The sequence below is a fragment of the Hydra vulgaris genome, chromosome 06, assembly GCF_038396675.1.
Source record: "Hydra vulgaris chromosome 06, alternate assembly HydraT2T_AEP".
Lineage (NCBI taxonomy): Eukaryota > Metazoa > Cnidaria > Hydrozoa > Anthoathecata > Hydridae > Hydra > Hydra vulgaris.
In genome coordinates, this window is record NC_088925.1 from 46,952,501 (window position 1) to 46,969,756 (window position 17,256).

The following is a 17,256-nucleotide window of genomic DNA, read 5'->3' on the forward strand; positions in this document are numbered from 1 at the left end:
TTATTATTATTATTATTATTATTATTATTATTATTGTTATTATTATTATTATTATTATTATTATTATCAATTTAGTTTTATTATAGGTGCCCCAAGATGTCCTTACGGTCTTATCACAGAGCATCGCAAAAGAGCATTTGAAAGGAAATTCACGCCTCCTTCCTCACCAACGTTATAAAACTTACCCATAGGTGACGTTGAACCACGGATCTTTAGCTTCTGAGGTAAGCGCGCTAACCATTGTGCTACGGTTACGCACTTTCCCCAATATCTTGGGGAAAATGAAAAAGAATTCATATATGAGCTTCACTTTTTATGAATATTTTAGAAATGTGAAGTAATATACTTCTTAAATATTTTCAAAACAAAATAATTTGACACAAAAAAGAATGACAGTTGAAAGACAACAAATAAATAATTATAAATTTAGTATTAAGTTTGTTCTCTAGTAAAACGCTTATTTGGAATTTTCCTAAAAAATTTTTCTTTTTTTATTTTGATATACTTACTCAAATTGATTAAACTCGTAAACTTTAAACCCACTTTTTTCTTAATATGCCATTTATTTAAAAGAAAGTTATTTTTTAAGCCTGATAGAGCAGCACACCAGTTGGTGAGTCTGATGACAGACTTGCGAATATGCGAAAATCTAACAGTTTTCTAATATGCATTATGGGCTTGATGTTAGAGAAACAAAGCAACTTGCATACCAATATGCAATTAAAAAACCAGAAAACTGGAAAAAGAGTGAAACAGCAGGAACTGAATGGTTTTATTTATTTTTAAATCGTACAAAATTATCTATTCGCACGCCAGAAGCTACCAGCCTCAGTCAAACAACTAGTTTCAATCACACAAATGTAGATACTTTCTTCAAAAACCTTGACAGTGTGCAGAAGCGCTATAACTTTTCTGCTGATTGCATTTACAATATTGATGAAACAGGTCTGACAACTGTTCATAAGCCAGTGAAAGTGATTGCTGGTAAAGGAGTAAAGCAAGTAGGACTAGTAACTTCTGCTGAAAGGGGAACCCTAGTTACAATGGTGGGTTGCATTAATGCCCTTGGAAATTTTATTCCACCGTTTTTGATATTTCCTCGTGTCCACTTTCGTAGTCATATGCTTAAAGGTGCACCAACAGGTACAAAAGGTGATGCTAATTCTAGTGGATGGATAAATACATAATTTTTTTTGAAATGGTTTGATCATTTTGTGGAGTATGGACATCCTAGCAAGGATCATCCATTACTTTTAATAATAGACAACCACAAAACTCATATATCGATTGAACTGATGGATAAAGCTAAGGAAAGCAATGTTGTGCTCTTGACATTGCCAGCCCATTGCAGCCACAAACTCCATCCACTTAACAGATCAGTATTTGGGAAATTAAAGAAATTTTACATGTAATTCATGGTCAAAGGCACATCCAAATACTCCTATGACGATATATGACATTTCTGAAAATTTAGGAATAGCTTATACGAGAGCCTTTACTTCCCAAAACATTCCAAATGGTTTTAAAGCAGCTGACATTTTCCCGTACGATCCATATGTTTTCAGTGATGTCAACTTTTTATGTTCTTATGTATCTGATCGAGCAATTCCAGCAGTTGACAATTCCGACAAACAAACAATCCCCACATCACTGTGTATTGTATCTGAAGTTATTAATGAAAAGAAACAGCAAATCAGCACTTCTGCCTACCATTGGACAGCAGAAGATATAAGGCAATTTCCAAAAGCGGATGAAAGGGTGGCAAAGAGAAAAAGTGCAAAAAGAAAATGTTCTAGGTCTCTGGTATTGACTGACACACCAACAAGAAATGAACTAGTTGAAAGTTTATCAGAATGTAAAAAAAAAAGAAGATAAAGATAAGAAAAAGAAAAAAAGTTTCCCCCCCAGACATCAACGTAATTTTGACTCCATTTAAACATCAAGCAACCTGTTGAACAAAGTTACAAATGCATTTAGAATGGTATTTTATTTTTGTTAAACATAAATAAATTTTGTGTATTGTTATGTTTTATAAGGAGTAGAATAAACAATAAAACAATGCTTAAAATTATTTGTTTCTATTTTTGTCCCATTTCACCCCAAACATTGTCCCATTTCACCCCAACATGGGGTGACGTGGGACATGCAGTGTCACTTTAAAAAACCAAGCCCTTGAACCTAATTTGATGGTTAAATAATGGGTTTTGAAATAATTTAACATGACAATTCATTGGACTATAGTTTCAAACCAATTTGTATGGTTTTTGTGGAAAATTTAAAGCGCAGCACGCAAGCAAACTTTTTTGTTCCATCTCACCCCGTTCTCCCCTAACTTAGTAGATTGTTCATGTAAATGGAATATGTCTCTCAACTTCGATAAGTGTAAAGTTATGCACGTCGGGCGTGGTAATTCCAATTCTGTTAAAAATTATTTGATGCTTGACTTGAGTGGAAACAGAAATTAACTGGACGTCACTAAACACAAAAATGATCTGGGAGTACTTCTATCAGACCATCTTAAAGTAAGCTGTCAAGTCGAATCAGCAACAGCAAGAGCCAACAGTAAACTTGGTAGACTAAAGAAAATATTTAGAAGTCGTGGACTCTTTTTGTGAAAAGTACTCTACAAAACCTATATAAGACCCCGGCTAGAATTTGCTATCCAGGCTTGGTTACCACACGAGGAAAAAGACATTGTTATTCTAGAGCAAGTACAACATAAAGCCACTAAAACAATAGCGGAAATAATGCACTTGCCATATGAAGAAAGACTACGTCATCTTGACTTAACTACACTTAAGGAAAGGAGAGTTCAAGTTGATTTGATTCAACAGTTTAAACTTTCAAAATGTATAAATCAAATCAATTTTGAGAACCCTCTAGTCTACGCACCATCGATTTCCAAAAAAGCAATTTGCGTGGACATTATCTTTGATTTGAACGTCAAAGGGTTAAAAACTGCAAAGAAAGATTCAATTTCTTCACTAATTGCATCACCAATGTATGGAATGCGCTACCTTTAGACGCCATGAATTCTGAACCAGTCAATTCTTTCAAAGGTAGTGTTTACAAATTGAATTTCACGATATATGCATACATGTATCATACAAACATACATACATACATACATACATACATACATACATACATACATACATACATACATACATACATACATACATACATACATACATACATACATACATACATACATACATACATACATACATACATACATACATACATACATACATAAATACATTCATACATAATTACATACATACATTCATACATACATACATACATACATACATACATACATACATACATACATACATACATACATACATACATACATACATACATACATACATAATAGCAAGCTTTTAAAATCTCCGCAATTTTTCTCCCATTATATTAATCAACTCCTCAAACATTGTTTTCGATAAGTAAGATGGATTTCCTTTACCTTTATCCGCATATATTGCGATGTAATTTTTTCAAAAATGGGTCAAACAAGTTCTAGCAAAACCAAATAGTTCCCATTATCTGGAACACCAAAATACTTGTTTGTTCCGCAAAAAGATAAACATTGTTCAGATAACGTTATAATGAGTGGTGACGATTCAATACTTCTTTCCCGTAAATTAGCTTGGAATTAAATTTGAAAATGTCACACACAGTAGAGCATGTATGTCAACATGCATTCTCTGTGAAGAGATCAATTTTCATGGTGATGTATTTGAAAAATATGCTTCCGATTATTAAATCCATCGCTAGTGACTTTGTTTTATTTTTCGTTAAACATAAAAAGTTTGCAAGGGAAACAGTACACGCAATCAGTTGTTGAAGAATAGATGAGCCATTCTCGGAAGAATCTTCCGCTGTTTGCTTTTTTACTATAAAATGTGACCTCCAAACAATACCGTGTCTTGAACTCTGTTTTGTAAAATCTACGAGAACACTCAAACGGTCTAGAATGATTTTGACACTCTTGTCGACTACGGTTAATCCAAAAACTGACGTCATCTTTATTAAAATTGCCCCACTTTTCAGGATTGGTTGAACAATAGTTCTTCACAATAGTAGATTTGTTTCTGCAAGTAAGAGGATCAGATCTATCTATGTGTTGCTTAAGATCATTCGAACAGCTATCATTCAGAGGGTTTGATTCATTTTGATGAGCAGGACAATCACTGCTGTCGAAATGTTTAATTTTATCTGTTTGTGATTAAACCTGCAAATTTTCTAACACTGCTATAAATATCCATTTCAAAATGCTTAGAATTTGATGAAACATACAATGAGTAATAATTAATTACAATTTCATCATTAACAGTTTCAATTTTTTCACTGGATCATAAAGATAGGAAACAGACCCTTGGAAAAATGAAATTAATTTGGGAATTTTTTCAAAATGGGCAGCTTAATTGTTTAGTTTTCTTTTGTTTGACCCGCTTAGCTAAGATCGTGGCATGGTTTATTTTTTTATTTTTTTTCGTAAGTTTTTGTTTACATTTGACGTAATATATATAAATTACATATTTTTTTCAAATACAAACAAGGCTTCTAAAAGAAGATCAAATGATCGTATCGTCAGAAGCCTTTTACAAAACAGAGTACGTAAAGTATTATAAAAACGCCTTTTTACAATAAGAGAGCGTAAAAAATTAACATAAAAATTATTAAAATAGTACTTAGATAAATAGAAACAAATTGTCAACAGGTATAAAACAAAGATTGAACATACATTTCAAAATTATTATATATCATAAGACAAATTAAAAATATTCTAAGATATTTTCAATAGAGAGAATGAGATCTTTTAATTTAATTTTAAAAACAGAATAAGTTAGGGGTAAGCCGAAGTTAGGCAAAATAATTTTGTTCCAGAGATGAGCTGCACGATAAGTGATACAGAATTGATTGAACTTTGTTCGACAGAGTGGTTTATTTAAATAGTTATTATTCCTCATGTTAAACTTGCTTAAAGGTTTCAAAATAAAAAGGTCTTTAAAAATTAAAGGAGATAAATCATACTTCCACATATAAACAAAAGATAAATTTTTATATAGATTTAGTTTATAAACATTGAGGAATTTCATTTGATTGAAAAATATTGAGGAATTTGAGAACCGATCCGCAAAACTAATTACACGGATCGCATGTTTCTGACGGCGATGGAGACATTGTAACTTGCTTTGATCAGTACTACCCCAGGCAATAATTCCATAACTTATATAACTATGAATAAAAGATTAATAAAGTTTAGTTAAATTATTTTTATCTAAATGAGTACGCGCCTTTTATAGAATTCCAATACTTTTTGAAACTTTCGAGCAGACATAGTTAATATGATGTTTCCATGTGATGTTCTCGTCAATGAAAACCCCCAGGTATTTAGTTACAGAATCTCTTTTTATTTCATTATGGTCAATAAAAATTTTTGGTAAATTTTGGGGTAGAGAACGTTTTTTGGAGAGCGGGTGGAAAAAAATCCATTTTGTTTTGTTTACATTTAATGTTAATTTGTTACTTTTAAACCATTTAGATATGTTTTGAAGTTCTTTGTTCATAACGGAGAATAGTTGGTAGATGTCACTGTTAGATAGAAATAAGTTTATGTCATCAGCAAACATAATACTTAGAAGATTTGATGCTTTATGCAAGTCGTTGATATATATTAAAAACAAAAGAGGGCCTAAGATGGAACCTTGCGGAACACCACAGGAAACATTTAAAAACTGTGTATGATTAAGATCATTACAAGAAACAAATTGTTTTCTGTTGGATAAATAACTTTGAAACCATTTACTAACTCTTTCATTTATTCCGTAATAATTAAGTTTATAAAGTAAAATATCATGATCCACAGTATCAAATGCTTTTGAAAGATCGATAAAAATTCCTAATGTAAATTGAGATTTTTCAAAAGAATTGGAAATCTCACGTACCAACTGAATAATTGCATGCTCGGCTGAGTTATTCTTCTTAAAGCCAAACTGATTGTTGTATAATAAATGATTTAAACTAAAATAATTAAATACTCTATTGAACATGATTCTTTCTAGTATTTTTGAAAATATAGATAAGATAGAGATAGGCAGGTAATTACTAATGTCAGATTTGTCACCACCTTTAAATAGTGGAATAACTTTAGCAATTTTCAATTGATCAGGAAAGACTCCTTGTTCGATTGATGATTTAAAGACTTTAAAAAGAATATATTTTAATTGTTCAAAGCAATCTAAAATTATGTTACCATTGATTTCGTCCGGTCCAACTGCTTTATTTTTTTTTAGTGTTTTAAAGGCTTTTTCGAACTCATCAAATAGTAACTCTTTAGATAACTCATCCGAGTGAATGCAATTATCCATAGGTACTAGAAAATCTTTAAATGATGTTTCCGTGTTAGGAATTAATTTAGATAGTTTAGGGCCAATTTCAACAAAGAATTTGTTAAATTCGTGAGCTATTGTTTGAGAATTAACTATATTATTGTTATCTACCTTGATCATGTGTGGCAGGGAACCTGAGCACGGTTTTGATTTACCGATAATTTCTTTTATTTTTTCCCAGGAGCGTTTACAAGTATTTTTGGCTTTATTGAAAATTTTAGAATAGTAATGTTTTTTTAAGTTTTTTCGAACTTTTTCAAAAAGATTTTTGTAGTCTTTGTATATTTTCTCATTGGCGAATGATTTGTTTTTTAGATATTTTATGTATAATTTCGGCTTAACTTTTGATTATTTTTTTAAACCTTTGGTAATCCAGGGAGAATTAATGTTTTTTTGATTTAATGTTTTTTCATGTAAAGGAAAATTGGCATCATAAACTGAGTAAAATGTATTAAAAAAATCATCGTAAATTTTGTTTGCGTTATCACTAAAGTCGATGTTCTTCAAATGAAGTAATGATAATTGTGTTTTAAATTGCTCAACATTTTTTTGGTTAAAGTTGCGTAATTTAACTTTTATGTTAGTTTTGGTCATAATTTTAGAGTTGAAGCTTATGATTAAAAAGATAGGGAAATGATCAGATATGTCTGTTTTTAAAATACCTTTATTTAAGTCACTGTTAAAAATATCAGTTGTTAGAATGTTATCAATTAGAGTAGCCGATTTACGAGTTACTCTGGTAGGGCGATTTATTAAAGGAATGGCTCCCATTTCAAAAATAGAATCATAAAAATTTTTAACTTTAATGTCCGTAAAGTAATGGAAGCAATTCATATTGAAATCCCCTAGAATAAAATTCTTTTTTTTTTCAAGAATGCCTATTTTGATAAGATTTTCTTCAAAATACATGCTCATATTCTCGGCCACACCATTTGGGGGCCTATAGCAACAGCTCAGTAAAATGTTTTGTGATTGATTGTTTAGAATTTCAATAGTTAAAATTTCTTTGTCGCCGTCAGAAACACTCAAATCATTCCTTTATTCTATGATAATGCATATTTGTTTATTCTATGATAATGCATAAATAAACAACTATCAATTTTCATATTGAATCAAAAATTGAAAATTTTCCAATAAAATCCGAAAATTAGGTACAAAAGATCATCCGTTGTAAAAGTTTATTTGTGTAAACATGTTAAATGAAACTAACACTTACCTTCTTTAAAGAACCTGCAATGGATTACTGTTATGATTTTTATAACTTGCAATGAACTATTGTTATGATTTAAACAACATTCAAGTTTTAGCTCTCAACCGCTGCAATCAACTGTTCGCGCGCGGTTTAAAAATTTGAACTAATAGTTTATATAGTTTATTACAAATAATAGACAACACAAAACAATTTTTTAACAATACTAAGGTTAAAATAAAAAAAAATAAAAAATATAATTGCAATACCAGTAATAACAGCGAAGAAAATAAATTTCAAAGCATTTATTAAAATAACTAGTTTGAAATTTATTTTAAAATTATTCAATTAAAATATAAATTTCAAAGTATACTTTGAAATTTATCCTAAACATTCTGGAAGTTTTCAAGTCTCTACAGATGAGAGCGCAAAAAACAGAAATATTTAAAGTATTTTTATAAAAATGTAGAATAATAATAAATATAAATATTTAAATCGCATTATTTGCATGTATTTTTATGTGTGTATGTATGTATGTATGTATGTATGTATGTATGTATGTATGTATGTATGTATGTATGTATGTATGTATGTATGTATGTATGTATGTATGTATGTATGTATGTATGTATGTATGTATGTATGTATGTATGTATGTATGTATGTATGTATGTATGTATGTATGTATGTATGTATGTATGTATGTATGTATGTATGTATGTATGTATGTATGTATGTATGTATGTATGTATGTATGTATGTATGTATGTATGTATGTATGTATGTATGTATGTATGTATGTATGTATGTATGTATGTATGTATGTATGTATGTATGTATGTATGTATGTATGTATGTATGTATGTATGTATGTATGTATGTATGTATGTATGTATGTATGTATGTATGTATGTATGTATGTATGTATGTATGTATGTATGTATGTATGTATGTATGTATGTATGTATGTATGTATGTATGTATGTATGTATGTATGTATGTATGTATGTATGTATGTATGTATGTATGTATGTATGTATGTATGTATGTGTGTTTGTAAAAAATCCTTCGAAAACTATAGTGAAATAATATTTCTAGTATTATATGTAACAAAAGTACTTAGCTTTGTGTTTCTTAACACAAGCTTAGTATAAATTAGACAAAAAAAATCAAAACCAAAACCGCTCTTAGTTAAAAGACTGTTTATTTAATATCAGCTTGCTTTATGTAATAGGAGCTAACTTTATTTTATATTAGCTAACTTTATGTAAGAGTAACAAACTTTATTTCTTAAAAAATCTAATTTTTTTTTAAATTTAATTTTTTTAAAAATCTTAGTTTAAATCATTTTCTTAGTTAAAAAAACGTTTTTATCAATCAAAAGCAGTAAAACAAAATTTAAAATAAAACTTTTTTAATTTTACGAGCTACTTTTTTTTTCTAAACATTCTTTCAGTTAACTTAAAAGTGTTACTTTTGCAAAAAACAAAAGATTTTCTTTTACATTAGTGTGTTTTTGGAATAGATTACTACATAGAGTACTACGTTATTGCTTCTTTTACGTTATTGCTTTTTCTACGTTATAGCTTCTTTTCAGTTTCAGTTTGTTTTTTGATTTATGGAAATCAAATATTGAATTATGTCAGAACCTCAATGGACACAGGACCTAAAGAAACGCGTCTTTTGATCGTTCAAAGATATCTTTTTTACGTTTAGTGCCCACTGGATAGACAAAAACTAGTCGTAAATAACTATTTGATTTATGCAAGGCGTAATTGAAAAAGGGGAAACCTGGAAACTTCATTTATTACGATCCTCATTGGTTTGTTTTGAGGATTTTTTAAAAACTCACTTAAGTTTTAATACCATTTAATATAAAAAAAAAAGCAAACTGCTTACTAGGTTCTAAAAAAAAAGCAAACTACTTACTAGGCTCTAAGACGAATATGATTTTTAGAGTTTTTTTTCTTTGTTATTATTAAACTCACTTGTGCAAAAAAATTGTGTGTTATTATCATCTTTAGGCAGTACCTTATCCTTTACATATATACCGTGTTTTATATCATTATAAAAATTAGGAAAGTTTGATGTCAACCTGTTGCGAATCAAAATAAATCATTCTACTTTTATTTTCCCGTCGATATCTAATATGTATTTGTTAAAAGTAAAAAAAAAAAATTTAAAAATGCGTTACATCATATTGTGGATAGCTTTCTTTTTAAAGAGAAAAAAGCCAATTTTTTAAATTTTGAAATAATTTAAAAGCAAACTTTAAGATTTTTGTCATGGTAAAAAAAAAAAATCTTATTTAAAAATTGTCTTAAAATTTAAAAAATTTTAAAAATAGAAAAACTTGAACATTTTTAAAATACAAAAAACTACACAAAGAGTCTGTTTCATTATTTTTAACCAAGCCATTATCATTATCATCCGAGCTTGTTTCGTCATTCTCATCCCAGCTTATACCATTGTTTAACAGGCAACCTCAAACTGCAACAATTTTCCAGCTTTAAAATTTGACTAAGATTTGTCAGTTTGATAAACGTTTTACAACGCCACTATGTTAACACACTCGCACACACACAAAAGCAAAAAACCCAACAATCCAGGAATTATTAAATTAGACAACTAAGTACATCTGAAGTGTACTTAGACACTTAATTTTTATATGTAATATCTTTTATAACTACTCTAATATATCTAATATATTTTTTACTCCTATTTATTATATTTATCTAATTATGTTTATGTTTTATGTAATTAATTTCCCAACGGAAATAAGCTAATTTCTCAGTGGAGAATGAGCTAGCAACTAAATTAAAGATTTTTTTTCAGTTATATAGGTACTCTAAGAAGTCCTTACGATCTTATTATAGCGCACCTTAGATTTCAGATATTTCGATAGCTACGTATCGCAACTTTATTGCTAAATAAGATATACCGACAAATGTTCAGCTACTTGACGGCAACAAGTGGCAGACTTTTATTTTGCAATGTTATTACGATTTATAATAATGAGGCACTCAAAATATACTTTTTAGGACCCTAAACTGTCTTGGGGTAGAAGTACCTTACCACGGCTATGGTTTGATATATTAAATAACAGTGACTCGAATTTATAGTAAGTGGATTTAAATATGTGCTTCGTATATTTATTTTTTTATGTTCATTTAACTTGTTGTATAATATTTCATATTTTTGTTTTTTTATACTCTGTGATTGTCTTATGTGAAATTATTTACAAAACGTGTTGTGTCCCAGCCTAATACCCTGCTATAAACAGTAATCAATGCGATCTAAATCGGTAAAAGAGAAGCATTAAAGCATATTGTCTTATTTCATATTTTTGCAGTATGCTACTTGTGTGGCAGTTGTGCACGAGTATCAAAGACTGTCAGTATAGAGGTGCCTGATGCAGCATATTAAAGAAGCAAACATTGTTTTTTTATTTTTTTAAACTTGAAAAATTCTGACGGATATTTGTAAATGTTTTGAATTATTGACTACTGAAAAAGCTAAACCAAACTAAACTATATACATTAGGGTTACGACTTTTTTTCAACCCCATACTTCTGTAGTTTGATGAAATCTTACCTAAAAAGCACGAAATGAACTATTATTTGCATATCATTTGAAAAAAGTTCACCCCGCCATTGAAAAATTGATTTTGACATAAGTACAACTATGTAATACGTAGTAGAACTTTGTGTAATACATAGTAGTACTTATGTCAAAATTGATTTTTCAATGGCGGGGTGAACTTTTTTCAAATGATATGCAAATAATAGTTAATTTCGTGTTGTTTAGGTAAAAGTTCATCAAACTACAGTACAGGAGCATGGAGTTGAAAAAAAGTCAAAGTGATTTTTTTAAGTAATATTTATGAAGAGTTATGAAAAAATTGACAGGTATCATTTTTTTTTTTAAAGAAGCTTGTTTTTAAAATAGTAAATATTTTTGTATTGCGTTTTTTTCGAATTACGTAAATTAAGTTTTGATTAGTTTAGGTTTCTATAAACGTTATTGAGTAATATTTTTGAAGAGGTATGAAGAAATTCACAGATATCATTTTTTTTTTTAAAGACGTTTGTTTTTAAAAAAGTAAATATTTTTGTATTGTGTTTCTCTCGAAATACGTAAAAAACATCTTCAGCATCCTTTTGAAAAAGAGTTGCAGGATTGTACATTTTGTACCAATGTAAAAATATTTAATTAAAAATATAACCGTAACCTAAATCAACTCCTACCTTGTATGTACAACTCTCTGCATGTTCTCCCTAAAAGTCAGCCAAAGCATCTACTTTAGACTATTTTGGATATATTCCATTCGCACTGTACTGCGAATAGACTTTTAGATTATTTTATTAAAACTAGAATGTTGATTAAAAAAAAAGTTTCTCAAACAAAATAAAAATATCTTTGAAGTAGACAAAACATTTTCAATGACAAGCTTCGGATATTTAGATACGTCGTCAGGAAGCAAGTGATTTTGTTGCATGCTTATGTGACAACTTAGTCACGACTTTTGATTTTTTTAAATTTCATCATGTAAAAATATGTGTACGTAGCTTTGTATATAACTTGTTTTATACTAGATATTTAGTAATTTAGTAATTTTAGTAATATATTTATTTATTATTTAGTGATCTTTTTTATTTGTTTTACTAAAAATAAACTTCATTTTCTTCACTCCACCTGTTATTTGAAACTAAATATGAAAAAAAAAATTATTTATAAATTTATAATTTAAAAAATAGCATTTATACATCAGTATATGATTTCCCTTACTAGAGTTACCTGGTATGACACGGCTAAAAACTGTTCACAAACACATTGCAACACCTTCAGCAAAACAAGCTGTGGTATAATGTATGTACCACAGCAACTTTAACACGACGCCATCATTTAAATTTGTGTAGCTTTAAAGTACCTCGTTGCCACATGTAGGTGGCGTACACAATTATAACGGCTATTCGTTTATCAATTGTTAATCTATAGTAGATTAACAATTCATTACAGCATTCAGTTCAGTTAAATATTATAAATTTGCCGTCATTATAAAAACAAGTAAGAAAGATCTATAAATAGATGTAAACATTTAGTTTATCGTGTGTTTTTTTTTTTTTATACTCATTACAAAGTCATATTATAGATTATTATGAAACCACGTTTTTTATTCTAAAGTAAAATATAAAAAAGTAAAATTTTTAGTCATTATATAGGAGTAAGTGTAGCTTCACTTACTCCCTAAATACTGCTTACTTAAATACTACTTACTAAACAAGATGTGTGAGGATTAGATGTTATGTGGTGTTGTTATATGGAAAAAAAAAGAATCAATAAATTTGTATCAAATGTCAGAAAGCCGATATATAAGAAAGACGTTAGTTGTTTCATAAATTTTTTGAAAGATTAATGCTAAAAAGGTCAAAGCAAAAAACCGACAGTTCAAACTGCCAAAAACCGACTTCAAAACTACATTTATTTTCATTAAATTTTATTTTATTGTTGTTAATGTTATTGTATAATATTATTCTGTTTATAAAAAAAAATGATTTTCATAAAAAAGTATGACCATTTGGAAACACAAATTTCTACAGAAACATTTGGGCATCATTAAAGTTGGACATAATAAAAAATTGCTTTTTTAACAGGTAATGATAAAACTAAAATTGTTTTTTTTTTTTTTTTTTTTAAAAAAAAACAAACATATTGTTGTATATGTTGAAACAAATTTAGACAAAGTATAGGAAGTATTTTTTTAGTAATAAAAAAATATATATATATGTTAAAAGATCTTACATGATTAATTTTTTAAAATATATTTGTTGTTAAAGTTTATTTTATGCCTGAATAATTTTTAGCCAAATATTTTACAACGTTCGAACGCGTTTCTCAAATAAAACCATTTTCATATTTGTTTTCTTCTAAATAAAAACTACTCTAATTAAAATAATTACAGTTTCTTTTTTTCTTGTTAATTTCTTTTTATTATTATTTTGAATATATTTTTTTAGCATTATTTTAAACATAATTTGTCAGCTTTGTATTTGCTTGATTAAAGGAGGAACAACTCGCTTAATAGAAACCTCCTTTTTTAAAAAAACAGCTGTAAAATTGATATCCATGGTCTTGTACTTTGTGTGTGTGTGTGTATATATATATACATACATATATATATATATATATATATATATATATATATATATATATATATATATATATATATATATATATATATATATATATATATATATATATTATATATATTATATATATATTATATATTCGTTAATTGAATTGGTTTATTCACACATGGAGTTGTCAATGTTTTTAATAAACAAAGCAGTGTTAAATTATTTTGCTTTTTATATATTATATTGTTTTTATATATTAATTTATTTATATATATACAATTTTCGATGTTTGAGTTATGCGTGTTGCAATTAATGAATCAATTTGTGTAGATTATAAATAAATGATTTATAAATGAAGAATAAACTTTGTATATGACATAAATAAATAATATAGCTCTATTTTAATAAAAAATGACAGAGGTATAAATTAAAATACACAGTTATCTAAATTTATAAATAAAAATATATATATATATATTTATATATATATAAATGATATCAAATAGAACCTGTTTTAACTTAGAAAATAACTTGCATCAACTTAGAAATGGATCAAGAAGCTGAGTCTGATATAAAAGTTGTTAGAAAACATAAACATGTATAAATAATTCAGTTGTATTGAAAAATAAACAAAATCACAGCGATCTCTATTCATGCCTTACAAATAGTTAGTAGAATTTCTAAAGTGTTATGTATTTTTGTAGATTCTTTAAGCTCTATCGTTTTCAAAAACTGATCAGGAAAGAAACGGCAATCTTCATGGGTATGTTGTTTCATTATAGGATATCTTAAAACATTTTATTTTATTTTCATTTACCTATGCTGTATATTTAGAGTCTGAACTTTGTTACTTTGTTGCGTATCAAATTTTAATGAAAAGATTTTTCGATCTGACGCTCAGATAAGAGTGAAAAAATAATTGCGTACTTAATGACGCGCTGTTTATTATATAACTCACGCGATATTGTGTAATAATTCTTTGTAACAAACAGTTAAAATATTCATAAATAATGTAAAAAATTCTTTATTGAATTCATACAAGTTGACAACATTTGTCTCAAATAGATTTTAAACATTTATCACTATTCGCATAAAATATTTACTTGACAACGTTAATGAAATTGAAAAGATAAGAAAAACATTATTTATTAAAATAAAATTCGGAAAATAAAACCCCTGACAATCTAAATAAACCAGTCAATAAAAGTAGAAGCGTTGTTTAGTCTTCATTAAACTTGAAAAATACACTGAGGTATTTATAGCATTAAAGACATCTTTTTTTAAAAGTGAGTTAATTAATAATGTTTGAAACATAAAAAAGTGGTAAATATTCTAACAATTTACAATACAAAGTTGTTTTTAAATTTTAATTTAGCTGGTAAGTAAGTTGGTCAGTGATGGAAATTCGAACAATTAATTCAATAAACATTTTTTTTAAAGTATATAGCTTACATTTAGGTTTTATTTTTGTTATATTTTCTTAATTGTAGGTAACAAAAGCGCAAAATTTAAAAGAACAAAAACATTTTCTTTCGTTAAAGAACCAAACGGTGAAAAATTTGAAGACAGTTCTTTTAAAATGTTCAAAGAATCGTTTCAAAACCCCATTTTACGCGGAAGAAGAACCGCAGTAGCTGCAGAATCGTACGATCCATCAAAAGATACCGAAGAGGAAGAAGCAATAGTGTATTATCCTAAAACTGAAAAACAAATGAAATGCTTGAACGACGCCGCGAGTGGAATAGTATTCTTCAAAAGTTGTGATGCGGAACAACTCAAAGTTCTTTTCGGAGCAATGTTCGAAAAAAAAGTAAATAAAGGTGATGTTATTATTAAACAAGGTGACGATGGTGACAACTTTTATGTTATTGAGAAAGGGATATTCGATGTTCACGTTAAAAAAGACAGTGCTGAAAAAATAGTGGCTACGTTAGAAGATAAAGGGTTTTTTGGGGATTTAGCATTATTATACAATTGTCCTCGTAACGCAACTATAATTGCTAAAAGCGAAGGAGTCTTGTGGGGTTTAGACCAAAAAACTTTTAAGCGTATCGTGGTAAAAGCAACTGCAAAAAAAAGACTTTTGTTTGAAGAACTACTTAAAACGGTCTCGATGCTCCAGTCTCTTACTTCTTATGAGCTAATGAATTTGACGGACGCACTAGACGTAGAGACTTTTAACTCTGAAGTTAAGATAATTTCAGAAGGAGAAGAGGCCTCTAAAATGTATTTTATTATGGAAGGTCAAGTAGCTGTACGAGTTAATAGTGACGGAATTAAAAAGGAAATAATCCGATTAGAAAAAGGAAAATATTTTGGGGAGCTTGCATTGATTTTGCAAAAGCCTCGTGTAGCATCTGTATATGCTACAATGGACAACACAAAGTGTGCTGTCTTAAACATTCATGCTTTTGAAAGATTGTTGGGACCTTGCGTTAATATTATGAAACGAAATCTTAAACAATATGAAGAGGAACGTAAAAGACTAGGCATAGAAGGAATAACTTACGAAGAAAAATAAAATAATGACGTGAAAAAACTCATAAAACTTTTAAATAATAGAATTAGTATTTTTAAAAGATATTAATTCGCTTATGTATTATCCGATGTATTATATCGTTACAGTTATCTTTTACTTGAAATTTGAAAAAATGAAAGTTGAAGAGTATCTTTTTTACTTATGAACGCTAAGGGGTATCTTTTTTATATATGAACGCAGAGGGAACTAAGTTTTGACTTGTCGCAACTATTTTTTTAAATTAACTGATCAAAGCTAAATAGGCAGATGGAAAAAGGTTTTTGTCAACGAATGAACGCTATTGAATTAACTTCAGAAACCCCATTGAAGTCTTTTTATCAAAGTTTTGATTATTTTGCAAATAACAAAATGTAGTTAAAAACATTTCTTACCTTGTTTCTTAAACGTTGTATAGATTGTTACAAACATTGAATGAAACTTTTTATGGAATAAAGATACGATCAAAAATTTGTAAATAAATTGCCTAAAAAACCCTTTGCGAAAAGTCCTTCCTTAGCAAACAGAACCAAATTTAGTATTCTATTAATTATTCGGTGCCGTTTATGCGTCCCATGCTGTTTTTGTTTTTTTATATTTGCTTTGGTTAATTGTTTTATTTATGATCTTTTTCTACTTTTAAAGAATAGATCAGACAGTTTTTTATAAAAATATCAAACAGTTGTTTTTCTTAACCGAAATAAATAAATAAAAAAAGGATAAAAAGAAAAAGAAGTGAAAGAAGCTGTTGAACTGTTTATTAAAACTTCATCTTGAATAGTATCCCCGAAAAATATTTTTGTGTAAATAATTGTAGTTTGTTAACCGATTTTTATTGATAAATAAGTTATTACTTTGATCCATTAATTATGTGATGACGTCATCATATAAAACAAGATCGAAAATAATATACATAGAACTGCAACGTTCAATGTATATTATTTTCAATCATCTTTTTTATTTAATGCGACGTTGTATACAGCATATAACGAATAAGAAATCGGTACATAAAAACAA

General features: G+C 28.1%; 1 protein-coding gene and 1 long non-coding RNA gene across 6 annotated transcripts in view; both read left to right on the forward strand.

Moving 5' to 3' along the window:
- The window catches only part of LOC136081914 (uncharacterized), a 39,973-nt gene extending 28,752 nt beyond the window's left edge, over positions 1 to 11,221 (forward strand). The window contains exon 4 of the long non-coding RNA XR_010639242.1: positions 10,629 to 11,221. This is a non-coding gene — a long non-coding RNA (uncharacterized LOC136081914). The remainder of the gene's footprint in view (positions 1 to 10,628) is intronic.
- A 1,788-nt stretch (positions 11,222 to 13,009) lies between these two features.
- On the forward strand, positions 13,010 to 16,918 carry LOC100213257 (cAMP-dependent protein kinase type II regulatory subunit). 5 transcript variants are annotated; one of them, XM_065800328.1, is made up of 3 exons: positions 13,010 to 13,241; positions 14,429 to 14,487; positions 15,215 to 16,918. In XM_065800328.1, exons 2-3 carry the CDS (start codon positions 14,484 to 14,486, stop codon positions 16,243 to 16,245), a joined length of 1,035 nt encoding a protein of 344 aa, XP_065656400.1. In that variant the 5' UTR covers positions 13,010 to 13,241; positions 14,429 to 14,483; the 3' UTR covers positions 16,246 to 16,918. The 5 variants fall into 5 exon arrangements, with proteins under 5 accessions (XP_065656400.1, XP_065656404.1, XP_065656403.1 ...); XM_065800332.1 differs by lacking the exon at positions 14,429 to 14,487 and having other exon boundaries at positions 13,133 to 13,241; XM_065800331.1 differs by lacking the exons at positions 13,010 to 13,241; positions 14,429 to 14,487 and adding an exon at positions 14,839 to 14,976.
- Positions 16,919 to 17,256: the final 338 nt, after the last annotated feature.